The sequence below is a fragment of the Neolamprologus multifasciatus genome, chromosome 1, assembly GCF_963576455.1.
Source record: "Neolamprologus multifasciatus chromosome 1, fNeoMul1.2, whole genome shotgun sequence".
In the NCBI taxonomy this organism is placed as follows: Eukaryota; Metazoa; Chordata; class Actinopteri; order Cichliformes; family Cichlidae; genus Neolamprologus; species Neolamprologus multifasciatus.
Window position 1 is genome coordinate 1426428 of NC_140439.1, and position 19122 is coordinate 1445549.

The following is a 19122-nucleotide window of genomic DNA, read 5'->3' on the forward strand; positions in this document are numbered from 1 at the left end:
TATGCAACTTTGGTCATGTTTTATTTGATGCCAGCATCCACATCATTAGTTACACCAGTAGTAGGTTGGATCCCCTTTTGCATTCAGAACTGCCTGAAGTCTTTGTGGCATAGTTTCAGCAAGTTGCTGAAAACATTCATCAGAGATTTGGATCACTACTGACACGACAGCATCACACAGTTGCTGCAGATTTTTGCACATCCATGATGTGTGTTCGACTGGATTAAAATGTAACTAAAAGGACAAGAAACTAGTTTGATGCATTTAAATTTTTGTGGCATGGCACAATATCCTGCAGGAAGCAGCTATCAGAAGGGATGGATATGAAAGGAGACAATAGTATTTATGTAGGCTGTGGTGTTTGATTGATTTAATTGGTAAAAAGGAGCCCGAAGTGTGTAAAGACAATGTCCTCCACACCGTTACAGCACCTGATCCACTGATACAAGGAGTCATGTTTTCATTTGTTTACATCAAATTCTGACCTCATCATCCAGATGTTGCAGCACAAATTGAGACACATCAGGTGGATGATCATTTTTCCAACCATTTATCTTCCGATGTTTGGCGGTCCCATGTAAATTGCAGCCTCAGCTCCCTGTTCTGATAGGAAACAACCACACTGGGGACTGTTTCTAACAGCACATCTGCTCTAAGGGCTGACATGTTGTGCATTCAGAGCTACCAAGTAACGCTTTCCATCAGTGTGAAACAGTTTTCCACTGACCTCTGACATCATGGTGTGTGGGGATGTGTACATTAATGCATAGAGGAAACTTGTAAATAAATAATCTGCATTTGAATCCTGACAGACACTAACAAATGTTGTTTGTAGACCACTTACAGAAAACATGAGGGCAAAGGAAACTGCACGTGTTGAGCTCATCAGCTGAACTAGCTGTGGCTTAAAGAGGCTTCCTGCAGTGATGCTGTTAGTTTGTGCAGCGCTTACAAACATCGGAACCAATCAAATCAGACGTCCCTTTAAGGGACTTGTCTCTTTACAGAGTACAGTTATATTGGTTTCAAGCGAGCGTGTGTTCGACTGTAAGTGTGAGGTACACCACACTGCTGCCATCTGGTGGCAGGAGCAGAAACGCCAGGACAACATTTAAACTTAATGCACAGTATAGAGTTTTATTGTTTATATTAAATCAGAAAGATAAGCACTATAACGTATGATACAAACCAATAAAATTTTATATCTTAGGGAAAAACAAAAACTCAAATGACATTACAAAAAAAATAGTAACACTAGTGGACAAAAAAAACATTCTTTAAATAACAGAACTGTACATTTTCATACGCAACTAAAAAACAAAAAAAACAGAAAAACAGAAAAAAGTAAGACACCAAAAAGAAACAAATTAAATAGTGATGGAAAAGAACCACAGGCAGTCAGTACCAAACAGAGCTAAAGCTAAAGTCAGCTGACGCGGGAGGAAGGAAGTAAGGCAGCAGGAAACAGGCTGGGACGCGGGGAGGATCAGAGCGAAGAGAGGAGAAACTGCTGTGTGGTTCCTTCACTCACCGTCTTTACAGAGTTAACAAGAGAGAGCAAGTAGCTGAATATAAACTCTTTAGAAAACAACCTCACTGTAACCCCAGCACCCCCCCCTTCATTTTCATTTTGACAAATATAATGACACTGAATCTCTTTGACACACAGACAGAAGCCACAGTCCACACAGTGCAGGACACCTCCAGGTTCCTTTGCATCAATCACTGTAAACTCTCACGAGAGTCGGCACGCACCGTGGACGCCGGACGGATGTAATATCGCAATTTGTAGGAAACTCGAGCCCGCCCATCGAGTCAACCGGCGAGCCTTGTTACACTGCATAAAGTCCAAGTTGCACCTGTTCTACAGGTTTCTGAAACTCTTTGAAAAGTTGCATAGGTAAACGAGCAGGCAGCAAACGACAGCCTTCGATTTGACTACAACAAACACTAGAGGGCATCGAATGACTTTGATTCATTACGTAATCGTCTGCAAATCTGAAAAACTTTTCACCCAGGAAACAAAAACTCATCTCGCATCAAAATTAAACTCGTGTTGCTTTTCTGCAACAACTGCATGTGTGCTATAGAAAGTCTTCAGTGATGGCTTCATTCTGTTTCTTTGGGTTTGCAGGTTTAAACAAAGAATCTACACAATGAGAATCAATTAGTGCAAAAGAGGTTAAATGCAACGTTACACCATGTCCGGAGTCCACGTGATCGAGAGCCCCCTGAACGACTCAGCAGCTTCAGCCACAGAGTGCTGGTGGAGGGAGGGGAGCTATGTACTGCTACAGAAGACAAACACGTAATTAACCCAGTAGCACAGTGCATGCCCCGCCCCCTTTTTTCTTGTCTTTTTTTTAAAAAAGCGCCGTTACAAGTCGGTACAAAATGTAAAATAAAATCATATGCAGTGAACGTACACATGAGCAAAAATGTGTCAGGTTCCTTTGAAGCAGATTCGGCCCAGAGCTGTGCGAGCTGTGCCAGACAGAAGTGCCAGGCCGCTCACGTGTGACGCAGGAAAGATCCATCAAAAATGCAAATAAACAAAACGTCTCAGAATCGGACTTCTCCGATAGAAAATTCACAAATCTAAACTTTTTAGTAGCAATATCAAAATGTCCTCTTTGTAAACAGTTTGCCCTTTTTGTCGAGTGGGTAAATACATTCTAGTCACACTGATGCTGAGGCTTGTATACGAGTGTGTAAGCGTGTATTCACAAATCTGTGGCAAACATCTCAAAATCATCTGACGCTCAAATCCCTGTGAGCTGCACTTCTGTTGTTCAAGCAGCCACGGCTGACTTCACTGCAGGACAAAGTCGTGCAGGTGTTTGACTTCATCGCAGCTCCACTCGTACGTTTGAAGAAACGTAAATTGCGTGCTGCCGTTCGCGTCGCCTTTTGGAGCAGCGGCGGGGTTGCTATGGTGCGTAACCATGGTGATTGGCGCAGAGTGGGGTGGGGGTAGGGTGTTGTGAGCTGGTGATGAGTGAAAGGACGGGAGCGCTCGAGCTCCTGTCGGACGTCCTCGAGGTTTTGAGTGTGGAGACGGGAGGGGCTGTGTGTGTGTGTGTGTGTGTATGAGTGTGTGTGTTGGGGCGGGGGGCTCAAGCGTGCATGAGGGAAACGTTGCTCAGAGCAGGCATAAACAGTGTCTGTTCACAAGTCTCCTTCTTCCAAAGTGGGCATGACCGTGTGGGCGTGTTTCACATTTCATGAATCTTAGTGGCAGTGGATGCATGCACAGTGGCCCTACATGGATTGTTTGCATGCAGATTCAGATTTGTACACTATACACTGCAAATCTGTGTGTGTGTGAGTGTGTGTTTCTTTAGACTTGTGGTGCTCTTCACATTCAGAGTCTGTCACTGCGGAAAGTATCCTCCACAGACGGGTCCGGCAGCACCATGTCGGGATCACTGAGCATGCTCAGTCCGTCCAGGCTGAGGGGCTCGATGCGCAGCTCGTCCTCCAACGGGAAGCCAACCTCTGAGTCAAAACATTCGGGCACCGTGGAGAGCGCACTGCTGATGTCCTTGGACAGACTGGGGTTGGAGTCGTCTGAGAGAGAGAAGCAGATAACGGCCAATGATCTCTTTGCTTCTTAGACCAAAAAGAAATAAAAAAGCACAAGAGCAGCACAGGTAAAAGTCACGTACAGGAAAGTGAGTTCATCTCCCTTCAGTGAGAAACGTCAGCATGGCGCTCTCCTATTCTTCGCTTTCAATGAACACTGAAAATTCGAGGTCGCAGCTGCGTGACATTTACTGATGTCACTGCAGTTCAGCACAATCACTGCAGCTGTCTGAGGCTGCGCTGCATTAGCTCAACATCCACCAGCTCTCTGCAACACGGCAAACATCATAATACACAACATCCTGTGAAACAGGTGATTTCTAACACCCATAACTGCACAGGCCAGTGGCTCATGTTAGCAAGCCAGAGACAGGTTAACAGATGGGAGGGGCTCCGTGATCCACCGAAAGCAGTAAAGACAGATGGAAAACGGGAGGTGCAGCTGGACCGTCCTGACAGACGAAGCTAGCTCTGCTAACGTGAATGAGCCAGATGTTGACTTTGTTTGAAAACAGTAGCACCAAAATGTGGCACCGTATCCAATCGAACAGCAGGCAGCCTGGTGAGGACTCCCTGTGCCAAACTCACTGACTGCTGTTAACTCAAACTAACAGCAACAGCCACAAAAGTAAGACTAATAACGATGTGACATCTTAGCAAACAGTAAGGGTGACAAAAACAGGGCTGTGTAACTGGCTCAGATTCCTGCACCAGGATATCCAAACAGTCCAGCGTGTCAGGAAAACACCGACTGTTCGGTTTGTTTTACATACTCGCATGTTTATTTTTTTAATCCAGACATGACAGCGGCTCTCTCCCCGACAGACTCACCAGTCAGTATGATGTTGGGCAGTCCTCCGCTGCAGTTTGAGTACAACATATTGGACCTCATGTGCATCTGGTCCTGCAGGCTGCTGTGGCTGCCACCCATCCCTGACTGAGCAGCCTGCGAGTAATAGAGGGAGGCGGACGACGGATCGAAGCAAGACCCCCCTGCTGTGGAGCTCATTGTGTTTTCCAACAGACCGAACTGATCCAACTAGCAGGCAGATGGTGGAGAGAAAAACAGAAAGAATCAAGGAGCTGAGATGGTGTGACGTTCACCCTGGCAGACTGTACCATGTACCACGTTTTCTCAGCACAAGAAAAACGTCACATCCTCCTGATCTGTCCTGTCAACACTGCACTCACTTTACTGTTGGTTTGATCTTTGTTTGAGGTTTCACACATACAGTCTGCAGGATTTTGTTTAGGAAAAATGTTCCCAGAAGATATTTCAATCTTTTAACAATTACAGACACTGGAATCTGTGTGTCAATAACCAAACACTCGAGGTTCTCATAGCACATCTGCAGATTTAACAGTGGTCACCTGATAGGGGACCATCTTGTTCTGGCGATTACAAAACTGCGGCTCCATGAACGGGTCGCTGAAGAGAGCTGCCAAATTGTTGGGCTATCAGGGAGAAAACATTACAATGAGAAGGAAATCAGTTCATTTCATTCGTGATGACGTGTGCTGCCAAAACATATCAGACTTTATTATTATCACATATAATGTTGCTTCAGTCACTTTAACCGTAACCACAGGAAAGGACAAAAAGCTAAAACAGAATGAAACTAAAGGAGGCTTTGTGTGTCTGCTTTGAACACATCTGCATAAAAGTGATCGCATATGAAGTGCTGACTGACAAATCCAACTACAGCCTCAGTGTTGCAAAGGCTTGTTTGTTGTTCAGACTCCATAATAAGATATAAAGGCTCAGCCTCGTCTGTTACAGTTCAAATGCTGAAGCAAAAATGTATGAAAATCAATAATACGCTGCAAACACTGTTGTTTAGTGACTTGACTGTGTGTCCCCGCGTGTGCATGCTAACCATTCTGCACACACACACACAGACACACACAGACAGACAAAGACGCTCTTCACTCACTTGGCTCGTGTTGAAGTCTAGTGGAATGCTCTGAAGCGGAGAGACGGGCTGCTGCTGCCGTTGGAGGCCCTGGTCCACTACATGCAGGGGTTGTTGGTAGAGCGGATAGGGCGGAGGAGGCTCCCTTGGCATATTGCTGGTATCCAAAGCAACTCCCTATCCACAACAGAGAAACCCAGCAGGAGTCACTAAAGTCCAATAAAGACCTGAAGCTCATTCAGTCTGACTGTAGTGTCATTATTTCATTACTCTGAACAATGACACCAGCGTGTAAATGAGTAACTTGGAGGAAATGCTTTGCTTTGTTATGCGTACGTTGAATTTTGGATCCTTCTTTGTGACAGCAGTCGTTCACACAGTGAAATAACTCCTTTTTCTGGTGTTTCCCTCTCGTCAGGGGAAACCTGTGTGTGTGGTGAGTGTACCTGCGTGATGGCGGACAGCGAGGGCGACATGGTCGGAGACAGCTGCTTGGCCAGACCCCTGCGCTGCTCGGCCCCAGGAGACAGGGTGAGGGGGCTGATGGGAGCTGGCCTTCGCCGGGGGGAGTTGCTGGACAGGCGCAGGGACGAGTTGATGGAGGGATTACTGAGCGAAGACTGCAGCTGACAGTTGTTGAGGGAAGCCTGGATTGAAGGATTGCTCAAAGAGGAGGAGAGACCTGCAGGGAGAGAAAACACAGCAACACAGGGACTCAATCGCACGAGCTTCAGACCCAGCACGGTGTAAACGAGGAGAGTATGTGGTACTGCTGATGTACTTTTTTCCAGAATACTCTCCAGGCCCCGACTCACAACACTAGAGTTTATTGTGTGACTGGGAAGGGAGAGAAAGATGGCGAGCAGAGGAAAGGAAAATGAGAGGACAGAGGGAAACTGAGGGGAAAGAAAAGGGCTGATTGTAGCGAACCGAAAGAGGGTCAAAGTTTCTCTGTCACTTTGGTGTTCGGCCAAGCTGAACTGTATCCGACGTGGGAGCCCAAACACACACGCGCACACGCAACATACACAGACATTTATGGGCGTGACCAGGCAGCAGAGTTCACAGTGGGAGCTCTGAGACAGAGAGCTCAGTTACTAACAACGTATGGCTGGCAGAGACATCGAGCTGGAGCTCGCTCAAAGTGCCGGAGCTCGGCTTCCTAAGTTAAAGGGACAGTTCGAGCCCCAAATTCATGTATTTTCCCCATCAGCACTGTTATTCACCTGTCCAGACTGTTTCAGTGTAAAGCCCTAAAAGTCAAAGAAAAATCTATCAAAAGCACGTGTTACTCACTCTAAGTATGCCACAATGAAATGTTGCAAGGACAAGTGGAAGCAGCAGTGCTGTGTTAAACTGAGCTCCCACAGAATCACTGCTGTGATGTGTTTTATGAATAATTCAGGCAGACTCACATCTTTGGTCTTGGATCGGTCACAGCGCAATATTATTGGAACGTCCCAGACATGTTGTCCGCGGTGATGTCATGTGATGAAAGGGGGGGGCACTTTGAGTTTGCGCTGTCAGGCAAGAGGAGCAACAGAAGGGGAGGCAGGCACCCAGGTATCTGTGAGGTTTCCCCTGGTGTGTGTATCCTGTGTTTGTGTGTAAACAAGTATTTGTTTGTAATTTACTCATTTCCACGTGGTCAAAATAAGTCTTTATCACATGTGGACTGTTGATTCAGCACCATGGCTGCGACGGGTGCAAGAGAGGCACGGCTGCTCCACAGTGACCAGAACTGCACAAACAGCTGTTAATTTGTGATTGGGGATTTTTACAGAAATAAAGCTTTGTATTTTTTTAAATAAACTCCCATAATGACTTGCATATTAAAAAAAACTTTGTTTTTTTTTTTAATTGGGGAGTGACGGTAACGGTGTTCTGGGAATCCATCCTACCTGAAAAAACATCCTACCCAATGTTTCTGCGCAGAAGCGGCGCATGCGCACAACACCAACGCCGGATTAACTTCTTTTTCTCTCACCCATCCGGAATACTTCTTAAGGTTATGGTTAGGGTTATGGATAGGGGTAGGGTTAGGTTTAGTCGCAATTTAAATTATAACACGGGTAGGACGTTTTGTCAGAGTAGGATGGTTTCTCAGAACAGGCAGCGAGACAGAGCGAGCGAGTGAGAGAAAGAGAGTTTTAAGATGTGGGAGATGTAGGAGCCATATGAGTTGTTCTTTTTTTGACTAAGTGGGTTGGTACAGTGGACTCACTGTATTGGTGCACGGGTGTCGGGCGTGTCTCATGGGTGTGGGGCGTGTCTCATGGGTGTGGGGCGTGTCTCATGGGTGTGGGGCGTGTCTCATGGGTGTGGGGCGTGTCTCATGGGTGTGGTAGATGATAAATGTGGTTGCACTCACCTGTTCACAGCACCTGATGTTGATGAGCAGAAAGTAGGGTGAGCATGAGGCAAAACTTTCTGTTGAGCGCAGCTTGAATGATTTTGATGTATTTTGACTGTAACTTGATGGTTTATGTATATTTATGCACTAATTGATGCCATAGGCCAAGTTGTAAGTTGCCATTGTAGTTAGTGCAGTTATTGGTGAGTTGCAGTTATTTGTTTGTGCAGTCTGTGCGTTTGTTTAATAGTTAATCCCAGGCACTGATTTGTATATTGGACAGGTGCATGTGCAATAAAAGGAGCAAATGGTACAGAAGTGTATGTTATGTGTTCATTGCTGCGCATCCCTGTGCTGTTCTGTCTTTTGGTGGACAAACTTTTTTTTTTTTTCTTTTCACTGACACACATCATTTGTGGGGCATCTTATTGCGACACCTGATTGCTCTCTCATTTTAGCTTAAGTAATACTTTTAAATGGTTGTACAAAATGGAAAAAAAATAGCTGGTGTATTGGCTGCATTTTTAGATAAATAGTTGTATATGTTTACAAAATGTACAATTTATATTTACCCAGCATGTCTGTTTTTTACAGTAAAAAATACTAAGATTTTAAGTTCTTTGTGTGATTTTCAGATCAGTAATAGTACTATTAATAGTAATAGTAACACTAATGCAGTATGTCAGTGAAAAAATAACTACATGCTGTTGAGCAGAAAAGAATGAAACCAAACCAGGCAAAGGGGAAAAATAAATACAAACGTGAACTCAAAAGGAGTCAAAAATGGCCGGTTGTATTTCACACCTCAGAGGGTTAATCCAACAAATCATCAATCATCAATTGATCAATCATCATCAATTTTTGTTCATGACGGTGCAGATTTCTGACATTTTGTGTAATTTAAGCTGCAACAATGTGATTGTTTTCTGACAAAAAACAGTGTGAAACTTAAGTTAGACTTGTGTTTGTAAATGAACCGCCCCATGTTGTGTAGTTTTCTGGATTTTATACTTATTGGGCTGCATATTTATTTATTATACAGGCTATACAGTACATAACATCAAAACTCACATGTTTTATGTAACTAAAGTGTGTAATTATGTGGGCTACAGACAGTAATTAAGTTCTAGACTATATTTATATGAAAAACATGTATACTTACTGCATTTGAATCATTTTAACCATATATAACCACCTGCATATGTCTTTGGGGAAAAAAGGCTTTGATTTTGCCACCCCATTTGATTTCTTTGTCACCCTCATGCCACCTAAGAAAATTTCTCTAGATCCGCCCCTGCTCTCACACACACTCTCACACACACTCACACACACACACACCTCATTGACATAATGCCCATTCCCCTCACCCTAACCATGAAAAATAAAAGCCTAACCTTGACCTTGTAACCCTGACACTAAAAACCCATTTTGAGTCTCAAAAACTTCAATCTTGTGGGGGCCTGGATTTTGGACCCCACAAAGATATGAATACACACACACACACACAACCTTGTGAGTTGCCGATGCCCAGGTGCATCATTGCAGCTGGCAGGTTTCCGGTGCTGCTGCCCCCGCTGATGTTGGGGTACCCGCTGTTGTCGTCGGGGTCCAGCGGCGTGGAGAGCGGGGAGGGAAACTGCAGGTTGCTGAGGTCTGGCAGGGAGCCCCCGGTACTCAACGAGCCCTGGTAGTGGGACAGCCCGGGGTTCTGCTCTGGAGACGGGAATATGCTGTAGGAAAGGCAGACAGAACACTGATTCAACACCGCGCCGCTGACCACAAACCATTCGGATTAAAGTAAGAAACGCGACTAATTGAAAAGCACTCTCTTCTGTTCCCCACCCACTCTCTGCTTCTTCAATTATTTCCAAATAATAGCATATGGGCAGCAACTGTGCCTCGTCTGTCCCCAGACTATAAAGCAAATGCTCGCCTCCATAAACAGAGCAGCTCGGCACCTGGCACTCAGTGTTCTGCCTTTCTTATTTCCATGTTCAACTGGGGCAAGTCTATGAACGCTCTGCAGAAGCTGTTACTGCATTCTGTATCATGAAAAGAGAAGCTATAGGTCTGAGCTGTCTCACACGGTACCACAAGGCTGCTGCTAATACATTCCTGGCAAAAATGGAGATTCACGACACCGGAAGTCGTTCGTGGTGGAAGGAAAATAGTGTCAACAAAACACGGTTAAACAATGCCAATGGCATGTGATTGTCGTAACAACACTCTTCCTCTTACTTCTAAAGGTTAAAGGTGTAAAGGACGTCCTGTTTGAAGCAGTGGGAATGTGTGGCATTTCATTTCTAGCATTCCTTTGTTTCCTTAGATCAGCTGCAGTTGTTACTGCCCATGGAAAACACCCACAGCTTATTTTAAATGATGGACCGGGGCGATGATACGACACGGGCAGGTCAGTTATGACGACAGGGAAACAGCAGAAAACACACAGTGACCCTGCTCAGACTCACTTGATTCCAGGCACTTCACAGGATTTAGGCCTTGAGGCCAGAGACTGGACCTGAAACAGAAACAGGAAAACTATGATACACGCAAAACATAACTGAGACATAAAGCAACGAAAACCCTGAACATGCATTTACACTTCTTGAAACAACAATTCTGCATTTTGATTTTATGCTAAAATTATTTCAAGGTTGCATCAAAAACAACCTAGTGTGCTAAAAAATGGCAACGCAACAGCAGCCAGTGACCGTAGTCAGGGCTAGGCCACGCGGTGTGTTTGACTGAGCATGAAAGATCAGCAATTAGGCAACATTTAAAATGTTAGCAACATGGAGATGTTGGAGCCTCCCGTTCATGTCAGAGCATGTTCACAGCATTTACAGCTTCAATTAGAGGTTGAAACAGAACTGCCATGAGAGAGGAAGAGGAGAAAAAGTCCTGCAGCGGTGTCAAGATGTGCTAAACTGTGGCTGTGGGCCGTGCACCACCAAAGGGAGCATCAAACCATTTATAGGCTGCACTTGACGAGCAGCGATGAAGAACTTTGTTTAGAAACTGCATCTTGAAATGATGAACACTTAAACACGCATCCATGTGCACAAGTTAAAAACACGAACACTACCGCCAGGCAGCAGAAAAAGCTCACCATTATTTCACTTTTCTACTACCGCTTATTGCTCGTGCACATGTTACTATTCCAGAGAAATGATTTCAACAAACACTTAGAGAATAAAAGCAGTAAAATAAGGATCGCTCAGGCATCAAAACCAGAGCATCTGTGCTGAGAGCGGCTCTTTGCATCAGCACAGCGTATTCATCCAATAACGAGCAGAAATCCCCCTGAATACCAAGAATTAAGCAAAAAGAATGGGGACATTAATCACTGAGCAATGGGTGGTCATAACATTTGAGAATGCTGTGATCAGACAGACAGTGTTCTGACTGAAGGTCCACGTTTAAAACACACACAGTGTGCAAAAGTAAATGTCACGCATGCAACTGTGTTATGTGCAAATGTGCAGCTGGTGACTCGAGGGGTTAGAAAGACCACCATACTCCGTGTATTTAAATCATTTCTTGTTCCTTTGTGAATTTCAACATTCCCAATTCCGTATATTTGCCTCTCACATTTCTGGCTGCTAACGATCAGACAGGAAGGACTGGTTTGACCTGCAGTCTCTCCTGAGCCACGGCAGGAATCCACGGTGTCACGATCACCTACGCTGCCACAGACAAATGCTGTTGGTCCCATTTTCAAGTTTGTTTTTATCAGCATAGAAAGAATGCAACCAGACGTGCAGGGATGAAGCCAGCCTGTGGTCAGTGATGTAAAAAGAGAGCAAACTTCTCACCTTCTTGGCCTGCCACAGCTGCTTGGGTAGAGGCTTACTGACACCTATGAGGTTCTCCTCGTTAGGGATGGTGGGGAAGGAGAAGACTGCAGAGAGAAAGGCGCACGTTCATTCACACATGTTTCCTGATGTCAAGTATAATATGGTGCAATGTGGTGCAACTCACCGTCTCCTGAGCCGTCCACCTCGGCCTCATTTACACTCGCTGCACACCAGCCTCCATCAGAAGCAAACAAACAGGAAGCAGAGTGCGAGTGGCGTGATCGACGAAGAAAGACACAGAAAACAAAGGAGGAGGAACGTTAGAGGATATTCTATATTAACCAGCTGTTTGAATAATCCCAGCACGCCTGATGCACTCATTAGCCTCTCTGACAGTAACAGGCCCTCTGGCATTCTGCAATTACTGTGCAGTTTCAACAACAACAGCTGGGCATCTGGCATCGTGTTATTAATCAGAGAGGGCGAAGAAAAGTTGGGAGAGGACTATTGTTTTCTCATGCCTCAAAGATGCTTTCTACTCCAGACTTAACAGCAGATCCACATGCCTGTGTCTCGTCCACCCAGCGTTTCTCTTTTCTCTGCCCAAGTCGTCGTGTGGGCAACACCACTTCCTGTGAAACACTTCTGTTGCTTATTAGGAAAATTGTTTTTGTTTCTCTCGTTTTCTCCTTCAGAGCTCATCATGGATCAAACTTGAGTTTTACGACTGCTATTATAGAAGTTTAAGGGCTTTAAGTGTCTGTGCTACTTTGGCACAGACACTTCCCAAATTGAAGCCGGCTCGCCCAAGCAGGCTTATGCCCCCCACTACACCAGAGCAACTGGTGTAGTGGGGGCAGAGCTCAGGCATCACAATCAAGAGCCCAAGGCACTGACTTTGCCTCCAAACTGAACCAGCTTCCAATGGGATGCACTGGTCTAATACATGGAGGCAGCATCTGAAATCCACAGAACACAAAGGCTCCACAAACCTGTGACCACAGGTTAGAAGTGCTCAATCATCCAGGTAAGTAAATCCCTAAAGGTTGATTCTGTTCATCTGGACATAGTGGGAGTGGGAGAAGTGTTTGTCACTCATCTTTCACTGTCTTATAATGCTGTGATTGCAGCCCAGCTCTCTGTGAATGGTACTCATGGCCGTTAATCAGTGGTTGTTGATCAATGGCCATGAAAATCTGCATATTAATGATCACGGAACTGACCTCCATTGTTCCCTCAGTGGTGCTACTTTCAGTCATTGTGCAAATGTAGTGTTTATCATGTTGGGGAAACCTGCAGTCAGCTGAGACTGAAGAAGTCACCTGATGATGACGAAATGTTTCTCCCACTGAAAACGTCCAGAATCAACCTTTGGGACAAGTCAGAAGTGTTTTGGTTTCATTGGATTTAGACCATATCAGTAGTGTGAAGCATAAATCCAATAAAACCTTTAAAGTAGAATTGTAATTTGCTTTGAGGACAGATGTTTTCAAAGACTTTTCAGGATCTCCACAGCCCGACTGCTTCCATGCTCTCATTCTCTCTGAGGCCCATTCAAATTGAGAGACAGCATTCAGATGGAGCAATGAGACAAGACAAGCGTCTGGCATCGTTACATTTCCTTTAAAGCTTGTACGGTCTCCGTAGCTCAATGCTGCAACTAGGACGGAAACGGGACAACTGGCATGGAAAATGGTTGGGCTGGTGTCCCTGGCTCGGATCAGGCCGTGCAATGCTCTCAGTATGGGTGTTGTAAATGCTCAGGATTAAGAAAAAAACACTAGTGTCTACTGCCACAGCATAGCAGCAATCAGAGCCCTGTCAGCTGCACAGACTGCTCCTTTTCTACTGACAACAACAGAAACGAAATCTCACGATTAGAGACTGCAGCTGAACTGATCTGTCCAAAGTGTTTCCACCTATTCCTCCAGTGTGACTCATAGCTGTAATTTCTAGTTAGATGCTTCTTTAATCAGCCAGGGCTTAACACCACTCTAAGTCCACCGAAGCCTTGAGAGGTGTCAATGAGGCCCTGGAGCCTCACAGCTCTGTGCGCTCATGCACGAGGCCGTGACACCAAGCTGCTCCATCTCAAGGCCTCTTTCAGAGGAAACGACACAGAGCCTGTGGGTCATGTGCAGCATGTATTTTACATTTACAACAGGCTGTGAGCGCAGACTGCACTGTGCATAGTCCCCCACAGACTTCTTAGATCATGTTGGAGAAACAGAATTAGCTCTTTGCAGATACAGTTAATGATTTATCAGTTTGACATAAATGCACCGAATAAAGTTTAACTACTTAAACTATTGTCAACGGACTCGACATTATCATAATTACACATTCATTTATAGACATAAATCCTTCAAGGGTTTGAGCCTCTTAACAATTCCAATGATGGGAGACTAAAGAAACCTTATGGATTCTGACTGATGGAGTCTCAAGCTGCAGCTCCTCTAATGGCCAAATGAGGCTTTAATGTTAAGGTTTCATTTTAAAATACCTCTTTTTTTTCATTATTAAAAAAAAAAGTTTACTGCTTAGTTATTTTGGTCTTCTTGGGTAATTTCCCCCTTCATAGCACACCTGTTTGGATTTTGTTTAAAGTACGGGCTGCGACTGCTCTGTCAGGTGTGCTGACAGCTGTAGTCCCATAGCTGCATGCTGGGCCTCACCTCCATTAACTGGAGTCGCTGAACTGGACCTCTGGGGTGCCGTTTGTGCATTTTGGAGCATGTTAACAGACGAGCAAACGTTACAGCTGAGATGCAGCACAGACCATCCAAGAAGTCTGTGCTTCAGGTTTGGTGCATAAGGCTGTAAAATTTTACTCAGTGTGCTGTGTGTCCACTTCATGGATGCAGTTTGCTGACAACAGTTGGTAACTCAGTACTCCACTCACTGATCAACGGCCAATATGCTATAAACACAAAAACTAATGGGTCACAGTGGCTACGTCCATCTAGGATCCACGGGTAGCCACTCCCATCAGTGCATGTGAGCCAGGCAAAAGCAACCCTGTGTGCATAAATGAAGCTCTTTCTTGGGTTAGATCTTGAGGCAATATCCTGTTTGAATGTGTTGTCTAAACACAAGGAGTAGGAATCCACTGCAGGAGCACTTCTGTTCCACACTTCATCAGCACTGAGATAACAAAGAAGCACAAAGTGAAGGACTAACGAGTGCAGAGAGGAGCACGATCAGCTCTTTGACTCCGAGTCGACTCTCTCTCTTTGGCTCAGCTACAGACGTATAAACAAACCGTTTTAAACTACAAAGGGCTGATGGTGAGTTGTGTAACTGAGCCTAGAGTGGCTTACTGGCCTGAAATGCAGCTGGTTGGACTGTGTTCTCTGTTAATAAATGACCAGGGGAACAGAAACACAAACATCATAAACTAGCATGATTACAATGAAATGAGCCCAGTATAGGAGCGGTCTGCTTACTCTATATGACTAAAACACATCAGCTCTGTCTTGAAGTGATCCAGCTTTCTACTCTGAAGTGTAACACACTGGCTAAGTTTTTGAGGCTAAATCCACGAGTGGGTTGTAATTAGTCTCGCTGGACTGTTTCCTGGCCTGTTGGTGGGGTGTTTCACACTGTTATTCCTCAGATTCGTTCATGTGATGCTTCCTGTTAGATTTAGGACCTGATTAAGTGGCTCAGGGCAGAATAAAAACCTCTGTTGGCACCAAAAAGCAGGCACACAAACAGGTTAGCGATGGAACCTGCTGATTAATTCAGCTTGGACTTTCTGACTTGCTCAGATTTGCAGGAGGACGAGGTCACTGCTGCTGTTTGTGGCATCATTTAGCCCCGTGTCCGTCATTGCAGCAATCATTGTTAGAACAAGCACAAGGCTGTAAGATCCATTCCTTCAGTCTTTAACGACTGCTCCCTCTGAACCAAGCCCTGCATATTTCTGCTCCTCAACACTGCTGTTTTAATGCATCCGAGCTGATTTGAAAGGTCAGAGAGAGGGGACGCATACAGGCAGCAGTGTGTACTTCTCAAGTCATTTAAACAGAGTCGGTCAGAATCTGACTAATGCTCTGTGTTTTTCTACACATCCGACAGGTCAGCTGTTAAAGACAGATTCCAGGTTTACATCCCGCCCTCTGGTTGGGAATATAAAGCAGCCTCACTCTGGATGAATCCTGCACTCCATCTCAGCTGTCAGGATTTGGAGAACAGCATTTCTCAGTGGCTGACAGAAGATTTTACCCAAAAACACAGCGATTCTCCTTCTGCCCCCTCTCCTTGGTCGTTTGCTTTTGTCCCCCTGTTATGCACAGCTCGTGGTAGCTCGTGTTGATCATTACTGAAATGACTCGGTCACGTCTTTTCTTACTCTTAGATCACCTGCAAAACCTTCCACTTCCTGTGGCACTTTTCAGCTGTTGTGGGATTATGCTAATCCGGCCTGCTTAGCAGCGCTGTGTTAGACGTTAATTCACAAATTCTGCTTGAACTAAAATTAGCTGGTGGGGCAGACCGTGGCTTCAAATGAGCCTGAATGTGTGTTTTAAGCCACAAAGCTGGGAAGTTTAAAGACGTTCAAACAGAGAGTTTAACAAATGTATTAGTCCAGGTTTACACCACAGGTACCGTAACATAACAGTACTGCTAATCAACAAAACCATTTTTATGTGTCATGGTTAATCCATCTGCATGTGCAAGTTCTTTAATCAAAATGATATTTTAATACTAGAATATAATGTTGTTAAACATTTGTATTGAGTTAAGCAAATTATTTTGTTTTAAACATATTTTCCAAAAGTGTGTTTTCCTATTTTTACAACAGACGGTCTCATAAATTTGTAAAGCACTGTACTTCCATATCACACCTGTGCAACCAAATGCAACACCATCTTGTTTGCTTGTAGCTTAAAGTGAATCGGGTGACTCACTCTGCACAGAAGTTACAAACTCACGGTGAAGCACAGACGCACAAAACCCACGGAGTGAAGAGGAGACATTTTCTGGTTTGTTTGCGTCTCTCTTCAGGCAAACTGAGGCCTGATGATGTCAGGTTCTTTGATGGCCAATAAGAGCAAAGTAACTGCTGTGAACATAGGTAATATTTACAGGAATGAGACTACTTTAAACTCCAAATGTCTTTTTAATTTTGCAACTTAAAGGCATGTCTTAATGATGGAGATGAATTGCAGGTCTTCTTAAGTCAAACTCTAACTTACAACACTAAACACTGTCAAAAGGGACGCATAGAAAGTGCTCTCTGAATGAGTGTGCGTATGATACTCTCACCATTGCGCTGTGGGGGTCCTCTACCCATCTGTTGGTTCATGCCAAATGGGTCCTGAGGGTTTGGGTTCATAGCACTTGTATGAAGAGCAGAGTCTGAGTTGGTTCTGTGTAGGAGGAAGAGGAGGAGGAAGAAATTATGGTGTGTATTCCAGCACCCTGGACAGAGGCAGAAGGTTTCTGAGGGCTGTAAGGTCAGTGAATCATTCCTGCTCTGGCTGCACATGGGCCACATTCATCTGCAGGCTCCCGCTGACCTTACACATAAACACCCTCACAGCACTCAGCTCAATCTTTAGCAGGACATCGTAACATAATCACCTTAAACCCTGAACGAGACACAGGGAACTCCATGCAATGGTTAAGATTAATATGAATGTTATAACAATCCAATTTCATCTAATTATTTGATTTGAAGCTGCGCTTTTCTTGGCGGTAGATACCCAATCCAACATTTCACACACATATGTTCACCTTTCACTTGAAGCAATCTCTGAACATACACACATGAGCCAGCCCACACACGGCATCTTCGTCTTGCAGCGCTTCAGCTGAGAGCTTTCTTTAGTGCGCTCCATTAAGCCTAAATAGCTGCTTTTGTGCATCACAATGTAGAAAAGTGTTGTAATCACACTTATACTGTGAATGTGTGTGTGAATGGGTGGGTGACTGGATGTGTAGAGCGCTTTGGGGTCCTTAGGGACTAGTAAAGCGCTATACAAATACAGGCCATTTACCATTTATACTTGATCCAGTTTAAGCTTTTAAAGCTGCCAGATTGTATTCCAAGTCTGCTTTGTACCATCCATTACTGTAGGCTGAGGCAGGCGAGGGGGAAGTACGTTTGATTATTGAGCACATCGAAATGAAGCTAATGCATATACACACTTTGGCTGTAAATATAAATCTGTGCTGTGGTTTGAAATGAAATAACAGAGACACATCAAAATGACCATTTTCTTCACTGTGGCAATTATAATGATGCTGGGCTGGGCGATACATCGAGTTTTTCAATATATCGATATATTTTTATACTAGATAAGAGATGTGACAATATCGTTTATATCGATAGCGTCTATGTAACGTTATAATTAGAAGTTTGCTTCTTGTCCACTTTTGTCTCTACGCTGCGTTACTCCGCCTCCCCCATCCCTTCACCTGCAGGCAACGACTAGATGGACACGGCAGCTATCAGAGAGGAGCTGGTCGGTAAAAACAAAACATTTGGAAATGACTACTTTAGTCCTGGCAGCGTTAATCTCATTAAAATGACGTTAACGCGGCAAATCTCCGTTAACGAGTTACCACGGATCGCCCCGTGCGTGGGGCTGCACGGTGTCAATGCCTTAACGAGCTAACTGCGCTAACGCCCTAAAGTCCTTTAATTTTCTCAAAAATCGACAGCGCGCCTTATGTATGAATTCTGGTTGTGCTCACTGATATCGAACCGATTTTCTGTGGTACACGGTGCTCAAAAATCTGTGAAAAATGTTTTAGTACGACTTTGCTAAGCTACAAGGCCGCACCGCTTGATGGATTGTCGGAGCATTATGGCTATCGTAGGCAGGAGCCTCGCGGAGTGATACGTACTGTGTGTGTATAAGGACCATAAATGGCACCTGTTAAGAGACACGGTTACAAAGAGGATTTTAAACTCCAGTCACGCTGTAGAAGTTGGGAATAGAGCAGCTGTGAAATCTGTCTTTGTTATTATGCTCAGCGTCTGTTAGTTTACATTTTGACTGCACAATTGTGAGCTTTTTGTTATGCACAAAAACAACATTGGTTTATTTTATTTATGGAGCATTATTATTAAATGCTGATAATTTATTTCTGAGTAATTTTTGCACGTACATCTGTGCTGTATGTTAATAAAAGTGTTTGTGTGAGATCTGGGACACAGCTTTGACTAAGAGCTCTCTCTTTGTTCTTACTTTATGGCTTTAAGAAATATGGAGAGACCTATATCGTATATCGCCATCCAGCTAAAGATCGAGATATGAATTTTGGGTCATATCGCCCAGTCCTAATGATCACTGACTTTATGGTAAATGGCCTGTATTTGTATAGTGCTTTACTAGTCCCTAAGGACCCCAAAGCGCTTTACACATCCAGTCATCCACCCATTCACATTACACACAGTAATACATTCTAAGTTAGGAAATAGCCTTTAAACAACAGTTAAACAAGCACAGGGTGGAGACTC

General features: G+C 44.4%; 1 protein-coding gene across 2 annotated transcripts in view; it reads right to left on the reverse strand.

Moving 5' to 3' along the window:
* Window positions 1-1110: 1110 nt before the first annotated feature.
* Window positions 1111-19122, reverse strand: part of crtc3 (CREB regulated transcription coactivator 3) — a 46278-nt gene continuing 28266 nt past the window's right edge. For both annotated transcript variants that reach the window (XM_085138778.1, XM_085138706.1), the window contains 10 exons: window positions 16920-17023; window positions 11833-11871; window positions 11667-11752; window positions 10320-10369; window positions 9361-9581; window positions 5945-6180; window positions 5520-5675; window positions 4957-5040; window positions 4417-4624; window positions 1111-3570 (listed from right to left, as the gene is read on the reverse strand). In XM_085138778.1, the coding sequence (XP_084994904.1) occupies window positions 3365-3570; window positions 4417-4624; window positions 4957-5040; window positions 5520-5675; window positions 5945-6180; window positions 9361-9581; window positions 10320-10369; window positions 11667-11752; window positions 11833-11871; window positions 16920-17023 (1390 nt within the window). In that variant the 3' untranslated portion in view covers window positions 1111-3364. The remainder of the gene's footprint in view (window positions 3571-4416; window positions 4625-4956; window positions 5041-5519; window positions 5676-5944; window positions 6181-9360; window positions 9582-10319; window positions 10370-11666; window positions 11753-11832; window positions 11872-16919; window positions 17024-19122) is intronic.